The sequence below is a fragment of the Parambassis ranga genome, chromosome 7, assembly GCF_900634625.1.
Source record: "Parambassis ranga chromosome 7, fParRan2.1, whole genome shotgun sequence".
NCBI lineage: Eukaryota > Metazoa > Chordata > Actinopteri > Ambassidae > Parambassis > Parambassis ranga.
The window spans coordinates 16,845,661-16,861,087 of NC_041028.1; the positions used below are offsets into that span (position 1 = coordinate 16,845,661).

General features: G+C 42.2%; 2 protein-coding genes across 4 annotated transcripts in view; one reads left to right on the top strand and one right to left on the bottom strand.

The window, feature by feature from the left end:
• cacna1db (calcium channel, voltage-dependent, L type, alpha 1D subunit, b) overlaps window positions 1-4,427 on the bottom strand; it is a 52,187-nt gene extending 47,760 nt beyond the window's left edge. The window contains exons 1-3 of the mRNA XM_028409326.1: window positions 4,246-4,427; window positions 2,336-2,807; window positions 2,123-2,228 (exon numbers count right to left, since the gene is read on the bottom strand). Of these exons, the coding sequence (XP_028265127.1) occupies window positions 2,123-2,228; window positions 2,336-2,807; window positions 4,246-4,273 (606 nt within the window). The 5' untranslated portion in view covers window positions 4,274-4,427. The remainder of the gene's footprint in view (window positions 1-2,122; window positions 2,229-2,335; window positions 2,808-4,245) is intronic.
• A 2,333-nt stretch (window positions 4,428-6,760) lies between these two features.
• On the top strand, window positions 6,761-13,289 carry dcp1a (decapping mRNA 1A). Of its 3 annotated transcripts, XM_028409320.1 has the most exons (9): window positions 6,762-6,945; window positions 7,256-7,296; window positions 7,791-7,918; window positions 9,343-9,409; window positions 9,489-9,627; window positions 10,502-10,597; window positions 10,708-11,301; window positions 11,381-11,602; window positions 11,691-13,289. In XM_028409320.1, exons 1-9 carry the CDS (start codon window positions 6,814-6,816, stop codon window positions 11,769-11,771), a joined length of 1,500 nt encoding a protein of 499 aa, XP_028265121.1. In that variant the 5' UTR covers window positions 6,762-6,813; the 3' UTR covers window positions 11,772-13,289. The 3 variants fall into 3 exon arrangements, with proteins under 3 accessions (XP_028265122.1, XP_028265121.1, XP_028265123.1); XM_028409321.1 differs by lacking the exon at window positions 10,502-10,597 and having other exon boundaries at window positions 6,761-6,945; XM_028409322.1 differs by lacking the exon at window positions 7,256-7,296.
• Window positions 13,290-15,427: the final 2,138 nt, after the last annotated feature.

Genomic DNA, 15,427 nt, shown 5'->3' on the forward strand with positions numbered 1-15,427 from the left:
GAAGGGATGAAAATAAGAGATGGTTTTCTGTGTTTGTGAATGCATATCAGATGTAGGAGGTACATCTATACACAGGAAGATTACAAGATTAACAATTGAAATGATCAATATGGTGAACAATATCAAATAAGAAAAGAAAAAACTTGATCAGAATGATCAATGACTAATTGCAGATAACTCTGCCTCTGATGTGTCTGTGTCCAACATGTAACTCTTTGTGACAGAACATACTTTTTCCTTCTCACACACGGAGCTACTGTACATTGCGACTGATGAGCGTAGACTTGGATAGCGTGAATAATCCCCATCTGTTGATGGAGCATGGTACGTTTCTCTCTGCCTGTCTCTCACTCATGCACTCAAACACACACACAAACATGATTCCCAATGAAGCTAAGAAGGTCACTTTCCAGCCTCAGAGGAAATAAAAAAACACACACACACAAATGTGTGCGCTGCATGACAAAGTGGTCTGAGGACGCTGCTGTACTTTTAGGATTAAGCCTCTATCAAAAGTTTATGCTGCTCTTTTGGCGATACAGTCTGGGTAAACACACGCAAACTGAAGCTTTATTGTAGATATTCCTGATCTCTGCTGTGTATCCAACATGCTCAAAAAAAGAAAAAAAAAACCTGCATCCTAAATCTCATAATCCAGCTTCATGAGAGCTTGAATTCAAACTTCTTTGGACAACAAGATGCCTGAGGTTTATCACATCAGAACAGAGTGAGAGGAGTCGCTGCGACAGGCCCAGCTGTCCGCTGCCCCACGTGGATTTAACCTGACATTGAGAGTTTGATAGAGGAGGAGCTCACAGGTGCTGAGACAGCATGCCAGTGTCAGTAGACATGAACAGGGAGAGGGACTGCTCTCCTAAAATATACTGCTTTGATATTAGGACCTTTTAACCTGTTCCTGTCCCGTTAAATGTCCTTTATCACAAGACTGTTGTCATCCTATTCGTCAAAAAGACTTTTGTGCAGGTGACTGGGGTTCTACTCCTGCAGTCACTGTTTTTCCTCTGACTCTCATTTTTACCTTCATTTTCCATCACTCACTGATAAAGAACAGAGTAAGTTTAGCCTAAAATTGTTACCCACTATTCTGAGTCCCACCAGAGACACCAGCAAGCACTTACTCATGATGGATGATATTGCCCAATCAGGCCTACTAATGGCTGCAACAGGGTCTAATTTCCTACAATTAAAGCCTAAAGACAAGCCCTGATAACAGTCTAATGACCTGTAGAGCCTTGTTTACAGCTGAGATTTGGATATGTAAGGGACTCATATTTACAAAACGACAACAGAAAAACTGCTTTTAATTGTTACTGAAGATTTTACCAAGTGTCAAGATGATCTTGCACAGTTATGATGAGATAAAGTCATTCATTTTAGTGTGAAGCATTAATTGTTATTTTGATGCTGTGAGATGATAGTAATTATGCAGGCTACTCCCCCTGTGTCGTTTCCCGTATGAAGCTGCTGTGACACAGAGGGTGACCCACTGAGTGTGTGTGTGTCTTTGTGAACAAACACAGCAGGATCTGTGTGTGTGTGTGTCTGTGTGTGTCAACAAAACAATGAAACCCAACACATCTACCCAAATGATGCTGGGAAAGCCCAGTGAGGAAACTCACACATCCAGCCAATCACACTCGTGCAAAATATGTAGCACACAAGAAATCCAGCAGTTGACTGTGACTGTTTTATGATTAAGTGTTAGAAATGAACAAATTAAAACATAAGTATAGTCAAGCAATGCAAATGCATTAAGGTTGTCTAAATCTATTTTGTTGTTCTTACTGTTTATAAGTCCATGTTGTTAATAAAAGGCAACCTAACTAGATCAGTAAACACTTTTATCCTGATTTGCCACTCTTTCTGTGTGCATGTCTTTTCGATCTAAAACACATGATACTAGGCATATATTTCAAACTATAAAGTACACTTATATCTAGCCTATATTATCAGATGGTGATGCCACGTATTCAGAGAAACATTAACAGAAAATATAAACTGTTAATCACTGTGTCCAATATATATCTGCTTATACACCGCAGTATAGAGTCATTGGGATATATTTAGGAAGATCGATTGGCATCCTGTTGTTTCTACTCACCAGTTCTTGGTTGGTAGAATTGGAGTCGTCTCCAGGAAAGGGGATGTAGATGGCTAAGGCCACACAGTTGGCAAAAATAGACAGAAGTATAAAGATATCAAACGGTCTAAAAAGAAGTGATTAAGGAAGAATAAAGGAGAAAACAGGTGACGGCATTCTTAAGCTGGATTGTGTAAACTTAATTTGACACATTTAATGGTGAGTTAAGGATACTTCCACTCCACCAGGCTGATGCAGGCCCTGCGGATGGGGTTGTTGAGGGTGAGGCAGAATAGAGCTCTGGGTGGTCTGCTGTTGGTGGATCCTCCCTGCTTTTTGCTTTTGGCATACTGCTGCCTCTTCCTCTGCGCCAGCGAACCCACGGGAGCCGGTCCGGTGGTGCAAACCGAGGGGCGAGAGTTCATGTTGGGCTTCGCGGCATCTGCCCCTTGCGCTTGGCGAGCAGCACTGATGGCGGCATGCCAAGCGAGGACCGGGCTGACGCCAGTCCCAGACCCACTGGATCCCTGGATACTGCTGTTGGCCCTGAGGAGGCCATAAGAGGACCCGACGGGCTTGCCGGTGCTTGCTGGAGCTTGCAGGGGTTCAGGTGGATGGAGCTGGTGTAGGTGGGTGCGGCCTTCTGACCAGAGTGCCGAGGTGTCAGTGGAGGAAGTGGTCCTTTTGTTGCTGGCATACTGTGCCCCTGATGATGAGGGAAGAGACAAAATGGAGACAGTAAAGCTCAGCTGCACATGTGTCTACACATTTTAACATTGTGACAGTGATTGAATGCAGCCTCCAGCTAAACACTCTATAGTTCACAGATCGGATTCTATCCTGCAGACACACTGACATCACACATGTTTGTTATTTACACGTTAACGCTGGGTCGATTACATCATACAGCGCCGCATGCAGGCCAATAAGAAGGAGACAAACAAGCTAACAATGATATTAATGAACAGCAAAAAACACCATCTGAACCATTATGAAGCATGTTTCTAAAACTGACACGTCTCTGCACTTGACATTCTGCTTTTGTTTTTACTCCTTGCACCACACTCTCTTCTTTGTTTACATCTGGGGGGGGGGGGGGGGGGTGGCGTGTTGTTTTTAATGTAACCACTGGGGGGCAGCCAAACTGGCTATTTTGAAAATGTAGACGCTTTAAGCTGCAAAAGGAACATAACAATAAGTCGGACATAAACATATCATTAATAATGTCATACATTCATTAACACCCTTTACACCAATACGGATTGGAATTTTGGAAAGAATCATAAAATTGAGGATAGCTTTGTAAGTGAATGTGTAAATGAGAGAGAGAGGCAGCAGGACAGCCTGAATGAGATAAACACACTCTTTTAAAATCAATGCAGCCACGAGTGTGTGCCCTTGACACAGTCACATCTACAGCAGGGACACAGAGAAGACTGTAAATAACTTTTCATATCAACAAATACAGGTTTGTTTATTTTACTAGTGGCTACATTTAACAAAAAGTAAACGTCATGATGTTAAAGACATCATGCAAGTATTATCAGCCTCACCTTCAATTCAGCTGTAAACTGAGGTGAGAAACCCAACACTGAACCTGAGTTTGTGTCTGAATGAGCGGAGCTTCATATAAGCTGCAACATGTGGCAAAATTACAGACTGTTGTTGATGCTGTTAATGATGCTCACTGCCTGTCAAACAGGCCTATATAGATATATAAGATGTAACAGGAATTATCCAAGCACTTCTGCCGGACTGCCACAGGCTGCACTCCCTCCACTTTGTTTTTTAACACTTCTAAACTCTCATTATAAAAAGAAAAGAAAGTGAAAGTTGATTGAGCAGGATCTTTATCCTCAACATGTCACATGATTCCCTAAGGACTGTCTGACCATATTATACCAAACATGCTGATGCTTTTTTTCGGAAAACTCGCTTCCCTGTGGATTTTAATGAGCGCTGTCATCCCAACCAGAACAAACACCGACACAATCCCTCCACGGGAATAAGTGGGGGGTGAAAAAAACCGTATCATGCAGATGAACATAAAAACGACACGGATTAAGCAGAGAATAAACCAAAGAGCGGTCTCGCCCCCTCTCGCAGCGCTCCAACTCCTGCGCTCCGTGTTTTTTTTTTTTTACCTTCAGACTGTTCATCCGCCTCTTGCATCCTCGAATCCACATTGAAAAGATACGTTTTAAATCCAACTCATCATTGGGAAAAAACACACACACAGCCAGAGATGTCGACGGCGCGAACCTGAGCGGCGCCGTGTAATTATAAAATGTTTGCCGAGCGCACAGCCTGACGAGCGCCAAACATTTTTGCCACATCCGGGTGCCTGCCTGCAGATTCACGGCGCATCCGAGAGGACGCGCTGGCGGCAGCAGCAGCGGCGGCGGCGGCGGCGGTCAATCCCCCCTGCTGTCAGTTATTCTCCCTGTGACCAGGGACGGACTTCAAAATAAGTTGGAGCAATAGGCTGCTGCTCTGTACTTCAGTCACTTGCTGACATATATAGGAACAAGGTGGAGACGCACCTGCTGCTGCCACAGATAACTTCCAAAAACATGCCTGCATGAAAATCTGCTCTATTTTATAGCCACAACTGATAAATGTCTTTAAAAAAATAAATACATTTACGAATAAAACAGTGGAGATGACAACAATGAAGCCAACAGAGCGTCATTCTGTCCCGGATCCCCATGCGTCATTGGAGAAAGTCTTAAATTACTGCCAGAACTTACCCGCCCGGGGTCTTCCCCTTATAATAAACGGCATTCTGTCACCTGGCTCTTCTCTGGGGCCTCATAGCGCCGTTTTCTGCCCTCACTCCGCGCCGATTTGAGAGGAAATGACTTGTTAGAGCTGTGCTGGAAGGTTACCAGTGATTGGATTACCTGTGCCTGTATGGAGGATAACAGTTTCACAGTAGCGCGTAATCCCCCCCGATTATAATCCCTGCTCCAATGTTCCCTGCGCAGAAGCAGGTGAGGCAGGGAGCTCAGATGTGGCAAATAATAATAATAAATCTGTATGTGATGGTTTTAAAGTATTTGATCAAAGAAATTGGATAGATGTACAGAACAGGTGCCAGTACGCACTGATATAATAAACCATAGGTTGCCATCTGTCAGAGCCAGTTGTGTAACCCCCAAAAGCCTGAAGACTGTATACTAACAATGAGAAGCATCTGCTCATCCATAAGCACGTTTCTACTGCTTTTACGCATCATTTTCTTCGTGTACCAGCACACTGACAGTTGCTTGCTAGATGCAAGATCATCTGTGGCTTGTTCCGTTTGCTCTTCAGCGTTTTACCTTGTTACGTCATGGTGGATGGTGACTGACAGATGGCTCGTTCAGTCACCTGCAGAGGAGGTGGAGCCCCCACCCCCTTCTGTGAACTGTAGACAGTTTCAGTGATCTGCCATTACCAGCGCTCGAGGTTACTTAAAAAAACTTGTTACAGCTACTAGTTACTTTTCCCAAAAAGTAACTGAATTACATCAGTATAAAAGTAACTATTTATCAGGGAAAGTAACTATTGCGTTACTCTCTAAACAGCGGCTGTGGCTCAAGTGGTTGCACCACTGGTGTGTGAATGTGTGTGTGTGCAAAAAAATGTAATAGTGATACATTATACTATGATCATTATATTATACTATATGATCATTACTGGATGTTTTAGAAGTTTTGATAACGGCAGAATGTTTTCCACAACATACCTGACCATCAGTCTGTTTGGTTCTGTCTGTCACGACATTTTGTGGAGCAGAAAAATCCAGATTGATCTTTTTGATGATTGAGTTATCACCTGGGTTTGGGCTGCTATCAGCTGTCTCATATGTTGAAGCGTGTGACGGTGTGCTTCATGAGACTTGAATTGTTTGTAACCGACGTGGAAACACACGCTGTTCCTGGACATACTGCACACGTCACATATAAATTGCTGCTTTTTATCTAAACGGGGGAAAAGTAAGTTTTTAAAACAACACTAAGGATTCACTGGACTCACCATAACAGCGTGTGACTTCTTCCTCGTTGGTGTGTGCGCCTGTGTTTGTCTGGACGCCCCACTCTGCCTCTGATTGGTTTACCATGAAATTGTCCTCTACCTTAGCCAATCACTGCTTACAGTGGTTTTTACTCGTTACTGAAAAAGTAACGCCGTTTATTTATAACTCTGTTTTCACATCAAAAGTGGTTATGTGTCGTAACCCTAGATTCTAGACCTGCTGCCTCCATCAGTATCCACTGGCCATCCACCCATGTTGGCAGCAAGGCCACTGTGCGCTAAGCATAAACCCAGCAGTGACAGTGTGCTACATAGGGTTTGATGTCCGAGGCTACAAGAGCTATTGATTTCTGATGATTGTAGTATACACGGCTGTTTTTGTTCTGTTGACAAAAAGCCTATAGATTTCCCCCCTAGTTAGCATGCACATTACCACTTATTTGTAATGTTGCCTAACTTCAGATTTTTAAAAAAAACACGTTGACGATGGCTAAGCTCATAAGACATTTCCAGCTGCACTCTGACAAATTGCGAATGACCTAAATCACATTCAGATTAATCTCTACGGATAAATAAATAAATAAATATTTTCTGCACGGAAACTTTTTTCGGGAGCCACTGTTTCTGGGGACAGCGGAAGTTATAAGTGTCTGCAGAAATCCGTCCGTGTGGGAGCAACAATCACATTCAAGATGGAGACCGTAAATGCTGGACATATGATGAGCTTAGCAGCACTACAGAGACAAGACCCGTACATAAACAATTTGCTAGATGTTACCGGCCAGGTGGCTCTCTACAACTTCAACTCCAAAGCAAACGAATGGGTATGTTTGTGAGTTTTTGTAGGACACTGAACAGGTTCGCGGAAAGACACCAGAGCTAGCTAAGTATTTAGTTAGCATGCTAGGTTCTTGATAAAAATATACATATGACTGCGCAGAGGGTGTTTTTGTTTTTCATTGCCTATAACGTATCCCAGTAATGTACCCAGTTGTTGTGTTTTGATGCCAGTGTCGATGATAGGTTAGCGTTATCTTGTTTTAACTAGCTGAAGTTGAATATCAATGCTAACAACGTCATACAGCACGTTTTGATTAGCGCCTGTTTGACACCGAACGCCTGTTTTCGTTTCAGGAGAAGACAGAAATTGAGGGCACCCTGTTTGTTTATTCGAGGTAAGGACAAGTTCCTCATAAAAATCACGACGTCATTGAAGTTGTTTACTTGCTCGTTGCGTTACATTTCTTTGCGCTGTCATGTGATGTACCGGTGTAGGCCGCAGTCTTTGTAAACAAACCAGAGCGGTTCGTCTGCATCCCTATGCTTTGGTGTTTTATATAGATGTAGTGCTGTTAAGAAAGTGGTCCTGAGTTTTCCCAAGGCGTTTATCTTTTTCATGCAGAAGAAAGTCATTGATTGTATCTCATTAATTTATAACAGGGATTAATTTGGTCTGGTGCTCGAGAGAGCTCAGCGCAGCGGAATTTTAAAAATACATGAAGTTAGTCAAACAATAAGCAACAAGTGATCGCGTCTTCACAGTCGCCACAAACACTGGCTCTAACATTACTGGTTAAAGACATTAAATGATAAATGCCTTACTAAATCTAACACAGAAGATGATGTATAGGTCGTGCGCTGTGATCAAGTGAGATGTTCTTGTGTTAAGGTCTGCCTCACCTCACCATGGATTCACTATCATGAATCGACTGAGTACTGAGAACCTTGTGGAGCCGATCAATAAAGACCTGGAGTTCCAACTACAGGATCCTTTTTTACTCTACAGGAAAGGCAACTGTGAGTATGTCGGCCTATAAAAACACTTAAATAGTAATGTCATACAGCAGAAAGACAAATATTTCTTCCATTGAAATCTGATGTACTTTTATAATGGCTGAGCTTTGCACCCTTTTTACTTGATTACTTTTATTGTCTTATTTGTGTAATCAGTTTGAAAACAGCGAACTGTATATGTACACACCTCTGAAAATGCCGAACAAACACCTGCCCAGTGTTCTTTGGAACATCTCCTCTCCCTTTTTCTTGAAGCCATTTTGCGGTTTTGAAGAATTAAGCAGGAACAGTTTTTCACTCATGGCCCTACGCTGTCCCACCAGACAGCACCGGTCTCAGCTTGGGTCAGCCACAGTCAACATTTTGCATTGGGTCCACAACCAAAAAAAAGACTTCAGGATCCAATTGAGGAAGCACACTACTGTTTGATATTATTATACAAATGGTCATTTCCCCCAATGAGGTCCTCTGATGGAAAAGGTTAAACAGGAAGTACAGTAAAACTAATAAAGGTCCTCAGATCTTCAGAAAGTAACTGACAGCGCTGCCACCAAGGTAATCGATCAGAAGTCGGAAGAGAAGTTTCATCAGCGCAATGAATAAGGAGTTTGATTGTTTTCCCATTTGTTTGCTGATAAGAAAAAATAACATGGCTAAAGTCAATGTCAGAGTAGACTGCTCCCCTTTTGGACTTTGCTTGCCCATCAGCCTAGCTGGTATGGAGGACATGATGCAATGTTTTTGTTGGCAGGTTCTCCTCCGCTTCACTTGAGGGCTGTTGTCATTTTAATTCCTCAAAGTGGCGTCCGTTGCTGATTAAAATTTAGGTTAGTCCACAGTATTCCTTGGGTTGTGCTGAGATATTTCTGAAAGCTGAAGACAGGTCAAAGTAAATTCCAGCGGGTGGTATCCTCCTTTGGTTTTTGTTGTCTCTGATTTTGGTCTTGTCAGTTTTTTCAGTAAAGCAACACACGGGTGATTCAAAAATAGTTCACTGATATTATTGTATAGATTCTTCAGAGATCTGTTGATAATGAACTTGTAGTTTGAAGAGTGGTGATCTTGCTGCTCAAGGCTGATAAGTGTACACGATCAATGCTGTTGTGGAGACATGTTTTTGGACCCACACCTGTTTACACAGCTTCATATTCCCCATGGTAGCAGTTGATGCTGCAGGGAGGCAAACACTCAGGTTGCTAGGTTACCTCAGCCTCTTGAGGAGCCTTGAAATACAACAGTATTTCATCACACACACACAGTTAACACATGAGTACTGAAAGGTTAACTAGAGAGTGTTTCACCAAATACTGCTGATATACACCTTGTTTTTTATTACATAGTTTTGGGGAGATGTGAACATACTGTGGTGACATTTTATTAAATACTATAATTGTTTAATCATGTTTGGATGCATGTTTTTCTGACAGTGGGTATCTACAGCATTTGGTTCTATGACAAGAGGGACTGTCAACGCATTGCTCAGCTGATGGTCAAGTAAGTCGATGCACATTTGACAAAGAAAATGACACTTATGCTTGCTGTAGACTTTATGTTGTGCTTTAATTCTTCCCAGGATTGTTAAACAAGAAGCTGACCATGCTCAGCAGAAGTCACCAGAGATGACAGAGCCTGGGAGAACTAATGGTGTGTCAGAACCCCGGCCCATCGACATCCTGGAAATGCTCAGCAAGGCCAAAGAGGAATATCAGAGAGTAAGGAGAAAAAAAACACTGTCTGTGCAAATATAGCATTATTTAGTTTATTTAGTATTTCTTATTTATAGACGACCATGCATCATATACAAAAACACTCATTTATATCTGACTGAACTAATATGGCATTTGTTGTCAGCACACTGAAACACCAATCTGAGCAATAGATTTGATTCCCCCCCCCCCCCCCCGTGCATACAAGAGATTACAGTGATGCAAAACCCAGGATTATTTCAGGTGTGGGGGTGTCTGTTTCATGAGCTGGAGGTGAAATCTGACTTCATGCATTCTCCCTAACCTATTTTTGTGTCCCCATCATCATCTGGCTCTATTTGAAAAATTAAAAATACAATTTAATTTCAGAATCAGAATTACTTTATTTATTACTTTATAAAGAAGAAGAAACATATTTGCTACTGTATAAAAACCTTTACATAGTAAAGAGCATGACATGAATGTACCAGTATGTATGTACAGTGCCTGAGTGACTGTTACAGTTCAGAGTTCAGTAGTTTGATTGAGACAGGCAGGAATGACTTCCTGTGTCTCTCAGTGGTGCATCGTGGGAGTCGGAGTCTGTTGCTGAACAAGCTCCTGTAGCTGGTCAGCACAGTGTGGAGCGGGTGAGAGGGACAGTCCAGTATGGCCTTTATTTTGGACAACATCCTCCTCTGACACACCTGTCAGAGAGTCCAGGTCCTCTCCTACAACATGGCCGCCTTCCTGATGATTCTGTCGAGTCTGTTTATGTCCCTTACCCTCAGACTGCTGCCCCAGCAGACAACAGCATACATGATGGCACTGGCCACCACAGACTCATAGAACATGTATGATATGTATGAAATGGAAATATGATGTTGTGTCTGTCATGCAGGCGCAGGCAGGTGATATCGATGTCTCTGCAGGACCCAATGTGAAAGCAATGATCAACTCCACAGAGCATGCCCACAACGCGCCGCCAAATGAAAGAGTACATATACATACATAGCACAGCTGTTGATTTGTTCACGTTCAGTCAACCGTTGTTTGCCTTGTTTTGACTCATCAGCTTATATTTAATTTCTTTTTTCATCCCACCAGAGCTCTCATACAGTGGTGAAGCAAATCACAGTTGAGGAACTCTTTGGCTCATCTCTCCCTAAGGAGCCGTCTTTACCCACCATGCCCACACAGAACCCTCCTGTTCCCAGTGATCCCTCTCCTGCATATGTCCAGCAACAGCCATATCCCACTCCACCTAACCAAAGCCAACTCCTTGCCCCCCAACCTGCATCCAACCAGCGGCACCCAGCTCCTGGTCTACTACCAGCTCCCTACGCGCTGCACCCACGTCCTGTTTTTCAGACTGTGGTCGCCCGTTCAGACTCCCAGCCTCACTGCCCAGTCTCCCCTCTCATGGTGCCTCCAGCTGGTTCAGAGCAGCGTGCTGTCCCTACTGGTCCCACGGTGCCTCCAGCAACACCTGCGGCCTATTTGGGACAGGAGATACTCAACACCCTAAAACCAACAATGCCATCTGTAAATTCTGACATCCACAAGCCCATTCTTGCACCCAGCTTCCTTCCCAGCACATTGTTTCCACCCCATAGCTTCCAAGAGCCCCTGGGGAAACTTCTGCAGCACAAAGAGATGGAGGTTTTCTCTCAGCCTCCAAACCTGATGAAACCCATGTCTGTGAGTCTGTTTGCTGATACCACCCTTGTCATCTGCCTTTACAACAGCATGTTAGTTTCTAATTTTGGTCTTTTTCCAGGCTGTTCCCATGAGTCCAGGGCTAGCTGTCAAAGGCATGGAGAATTCGGTGCTTCTGTCCCCCAGCGCTTTCCAGCAGAACGTCAATAAGGCAACAGCAGCCTCATCAGTGGTCCCTCATGCTCCCTCTGAGCCCTCATCAGCCTCAGGAGGAGCTGTAGATCCTTTACCCACAGCATGCACTAAAACACATCTACAGGAGACTCTGATACACCTCATCAAGGTACACGAACACACGCTGGCAGCAACATTTCATTCATCTGTTTCAAAAGTAAATATATTCAATTGGTTCTTATGTGCTTACTTTGTAGAATGATGACAGCTTCCTCGCTGCCATTCATGATGCCTACCTTCAGACTCTATCTAAGGATTTTAGCAACATGAAGCTATAGTCCTACTTCAACCATCATGCTGTTACTGACGGAGCTGTGACCACTGAAGACAGCAGAAGATAATGGAGCCTCACAGAAGCACACACTTCTAAAGAATGAGTCCATCTGCACCACTTAACCCCTCTGGATTAGAACTACCATTGGAAAGAAGGATGAGAAAAGAACTTCCCAGATCGGCCATGTGTTTTCTTTTATAAGTATGGTTTAGAAGTTGGCCAGTTATTCAGGGAGAGAACCACAGTGGAGCTTCGGTGACCTCTAATCCCTTTTGACTTTTAGACATCTTAAACATTATGGCATTTACAGAGGCTGCTTCTCGTCACACATCTATGGAGTTCTTGTGGTTGATTGTGGGATACAGTGATCAAACGCTCCAACTGCTTATCAGGACAAAGAACTGCTTTGGTGGTCTTTTTGTAGATGGACTGTCTCGCTGTGTGGCGTTAAAAGTGACTACTGATTCCTATTTTCCTTCCACTAAAACCTCAACATAATGCTGAAGCATGTATATTTTTTGTAAGGCCACAGAGAAGCTGCACAGTAATTGTTTTTGTGTCATTTTGTTTGGCAGAACTTTTTTGTTTCGACCATTTCCAGGAAAGAACTTTTTTAGCGTACGACATTTAACACACACACCAGCTTTTTTTTGCTACATTTTCCATGCTCCTCCCGTATGTGTAACATCATCTCTCCTCCATTAGCAGAACTCGCTGGAGGTTCTTGGAGGAGACTGTGCAATAGACAAAAGTCACAAAGCCTTTAGGGATACCAGCATTTTAGTGTGATTCTATAGAGTTGTGAGGACCTTCACATGATCTATAATTGAAATGTTAAGATTACTTAAAGTTTGGATTATTGTTTACATTCAGTAATAGCTTAAATACCAGTGGAGCTGATGTGCTTTTGAAAACTCCAGTCTGCTTCAAAGTAGTTGAGTTTATATCCAAACTGATAATGACAGAAAACTACCTCTGCTCCCGTTTCTCAATTTATTTGTCTTGAGTCACAAAAACTTAACCTGGGTTTTTTTTTTGTTTTATTGTTTTGTTTTGTTTTTTTTTGCAGTAAAAAGCTACTGCAGCAATTTTACTTTCATTACCACAACAGAGGTAGGAAGCGGCACATCTGTCTGTCTTGTTTTCTTCCACTCTTGTTACAAATGCTCACCTCACAAACGACCATTGAGACATAAATTTAGAATCAAATGATGTGTTGCAGCCAATGGAGCAAAATCTGTTCGCTTCATTCCCATGTACTAAATTTTCTTTTCAGAGCCAACACACTTCTTCATGTGTTGGTTAAATAAAGAATGTTTGCAATGTACAGATTGTTTTTAATTCCAGTCATATTTAAGGTTTTAATTTTGTTTTTTAATGCTTGATATAATTTATCCCATTCAGCAGAGATGTGATTTTTTGGGGGGGGGATTCTTTTCAGATTCATTTGAAAACTGTTGTCACTGGGCGTAATTTTGTTTATTATGGCTATTTTCTAATATTAAAGATTTGAAAGTAGGAAGTGTCTTTGTTTTGTTTGCCACTTTTTATTTTTAATTGGCTGTGAAATGAGCAGTGCATTCATGTGCTGCTTGTTTTTAGTAATAAAACAAGGAATGATTTTAAATCAAAAGCTTAATGAATCTACATTTTCAATGATTGAAATGTTCACGGAACTTTTATATCCTTAGGAAAAGTTTTGGTGTGTAATTAAAAAGGCCGAGTGATGGTTAATGATCAGAATATATGTGGTATAAGATCTAAATAAATAATTAGCTATGCCAGTGCACTCCAATATGAAGATTTTAGAATAGCAAAAGCATGTTAAAGTCAATCTTGGCTGAAAGTGGGTCTGTATTGTTTTTTCAGTCATCTGCCATGTTTCTGCAACAACTTGACCTATACAACCTTTTTGCTGACTATTTAAATTGTGTATGACATCCACCCACATGTAAACAGATGTGCAATCTTTGACGTTATTTTTTTTGGTTCCTGTCATCTGAACACATGTAGCTGCACAATATTTTCACTGTGTAGTGATTGTAAGTCTACAATCTATAATATGTGAGTCTACATAGACATGGAATATGAAATGTACCTTGACTGTTGCCAGGTATTTATAGGATTTTTCGACTCAAAGGGAAAAAAATAAGAACAAATGTAGAACATTTTTCAAGAATTCTGCAGTGTATCTGTTTGACCTCCAGGTGTCACTAGCTGCTCACCGTAAGGCTGCAGTGCCCCACAGCATGGAGCTGTACTACTGAAAGCATTAATGTGGTGTGGCTGTTTGTGTGAATTTCCTCTGATATTTTGATACACATATACCTATCAAATCCTGTATAAAGTATAAAGGTTTTCCATCTGGATCACCATCACAATGGACTAGCTAGACCCCTGCTGGTCCAATTAAGGTGCCTGCATTTAGTTTGAAAAGTCTCCCAGTCCTTAGCAGATTCCCACCAATAATTTGATCCCCTCCTTAAAAAAAACTGATTGGGTGCAGAAAGGGTTAAATTCAGTTGCAATCATAGGTCCCCACCCTAACCCTTCCTTGCATGTGTATACATTACAGGCCTACAGCTAATCGGGTTAGCCTCTGCTAAGGTGAGCTCACTGTCATTTGTGATCCCTCTTTTTGCACGCCATGCACCTTTCTTCCTGCTCTTCACGCCGAACTGTGTCACAACAGGCCTTCTGCTTCAGATCAGTTCCCCTTATTGCATTGAGTGTGCCTTTAAATTCCACACCCACTTGTTTTGTAAATATGAAAATGTTTTATGCGTTAAGTAGTTTTCATGGTTATATTGCTGAAGACCGAATTGGCACATGCATGAAGCTGAATGTGCAGCTACATGAAAAGTCCATTACCTGAGTGACAGCTTATGTGAGGCTATTTATAGGACAGGCTTCTGTGCATCTGTGGCCTGTATAAATTCATGAGGTGAGTTTATGTGCTAAGAACATACAGTTGGAGAAAATCATTACCCCCCCCCCATTAAAAATGTCATCTTTTTATCACATATTCACCAAGTGTGCTTAGATCAAAGCTTTTTAACATGTTTCCTCAGGAGATGTGACTCGGACTTGTTGAAAGCTGCACCAAGTGACTCCAGGCTGTTATCATACAGAAAGGATACACAACTGACTGTTAGCATCAGGGAGGGGTCAAAAATGTAACCACATTTCCAAACCAGTATGTCAGAAAATATTGTGTATTAAACAGACAAGCATGGGAAATATATATTTATTTTATTGTTTCCAGCTAGTAGCAATGTACAATGTTTGCACTTTATTACAAACCTGCCATGTTTTTGCAAACATGTCCTCTACAGTTTGGTCTGTGTACAAAGTTTTTGTTGCGCATCACATTCATACCTAAACTGGAACGTGATCCTTGTCTTTGTGCATTCTAATTTCAGGTTTCCTCGTTTCTGCTGGACACAACATTGTATATATATAGTGAGCAGTATTCAGACAGTACTACAAGGTTTCACAGAACTACAGTGAACCTGATCGTCCTTGACTAGTGTGCCACGAGCGTGCACTTGCGCGTGAGAGTTCGCGTGTGGCCTTGGTCTTGATCCACAGCCCTCCTACTCGCGGTTGTGATCATGCGTGGACAGTTTGGACTAACTGTTTTTTTAGCCTGAGATTAGC

What these genes read in the sequence shown, in the direction of transcription:
- dcp1a (XM_028409320.1), top strand. Translation starts at nt 6,814, where the DNA reads ATGGAGACCGTAAATGCTGGACATATGATGAGCTTAGCAGCACTACAG. An exon ending in ACTCCAAAGCAAACGAATGG is followed by an intron (nt 6,946 to 7,255) that starts GTATGTTTGTGA and finishes TTTTCGTTTCAG; the next exon opens with GAGAAGACAGAAATTGAGGG. An exon ending in ACCCTGTTTGTTTATTCGAG is followed by an intron (nt 7,297 to 7,790) that starts GTAAGGACAAGT and finishes TCTTGTGTTAAG; the next exon opens with GTCTGCCTCACCTCACCATG.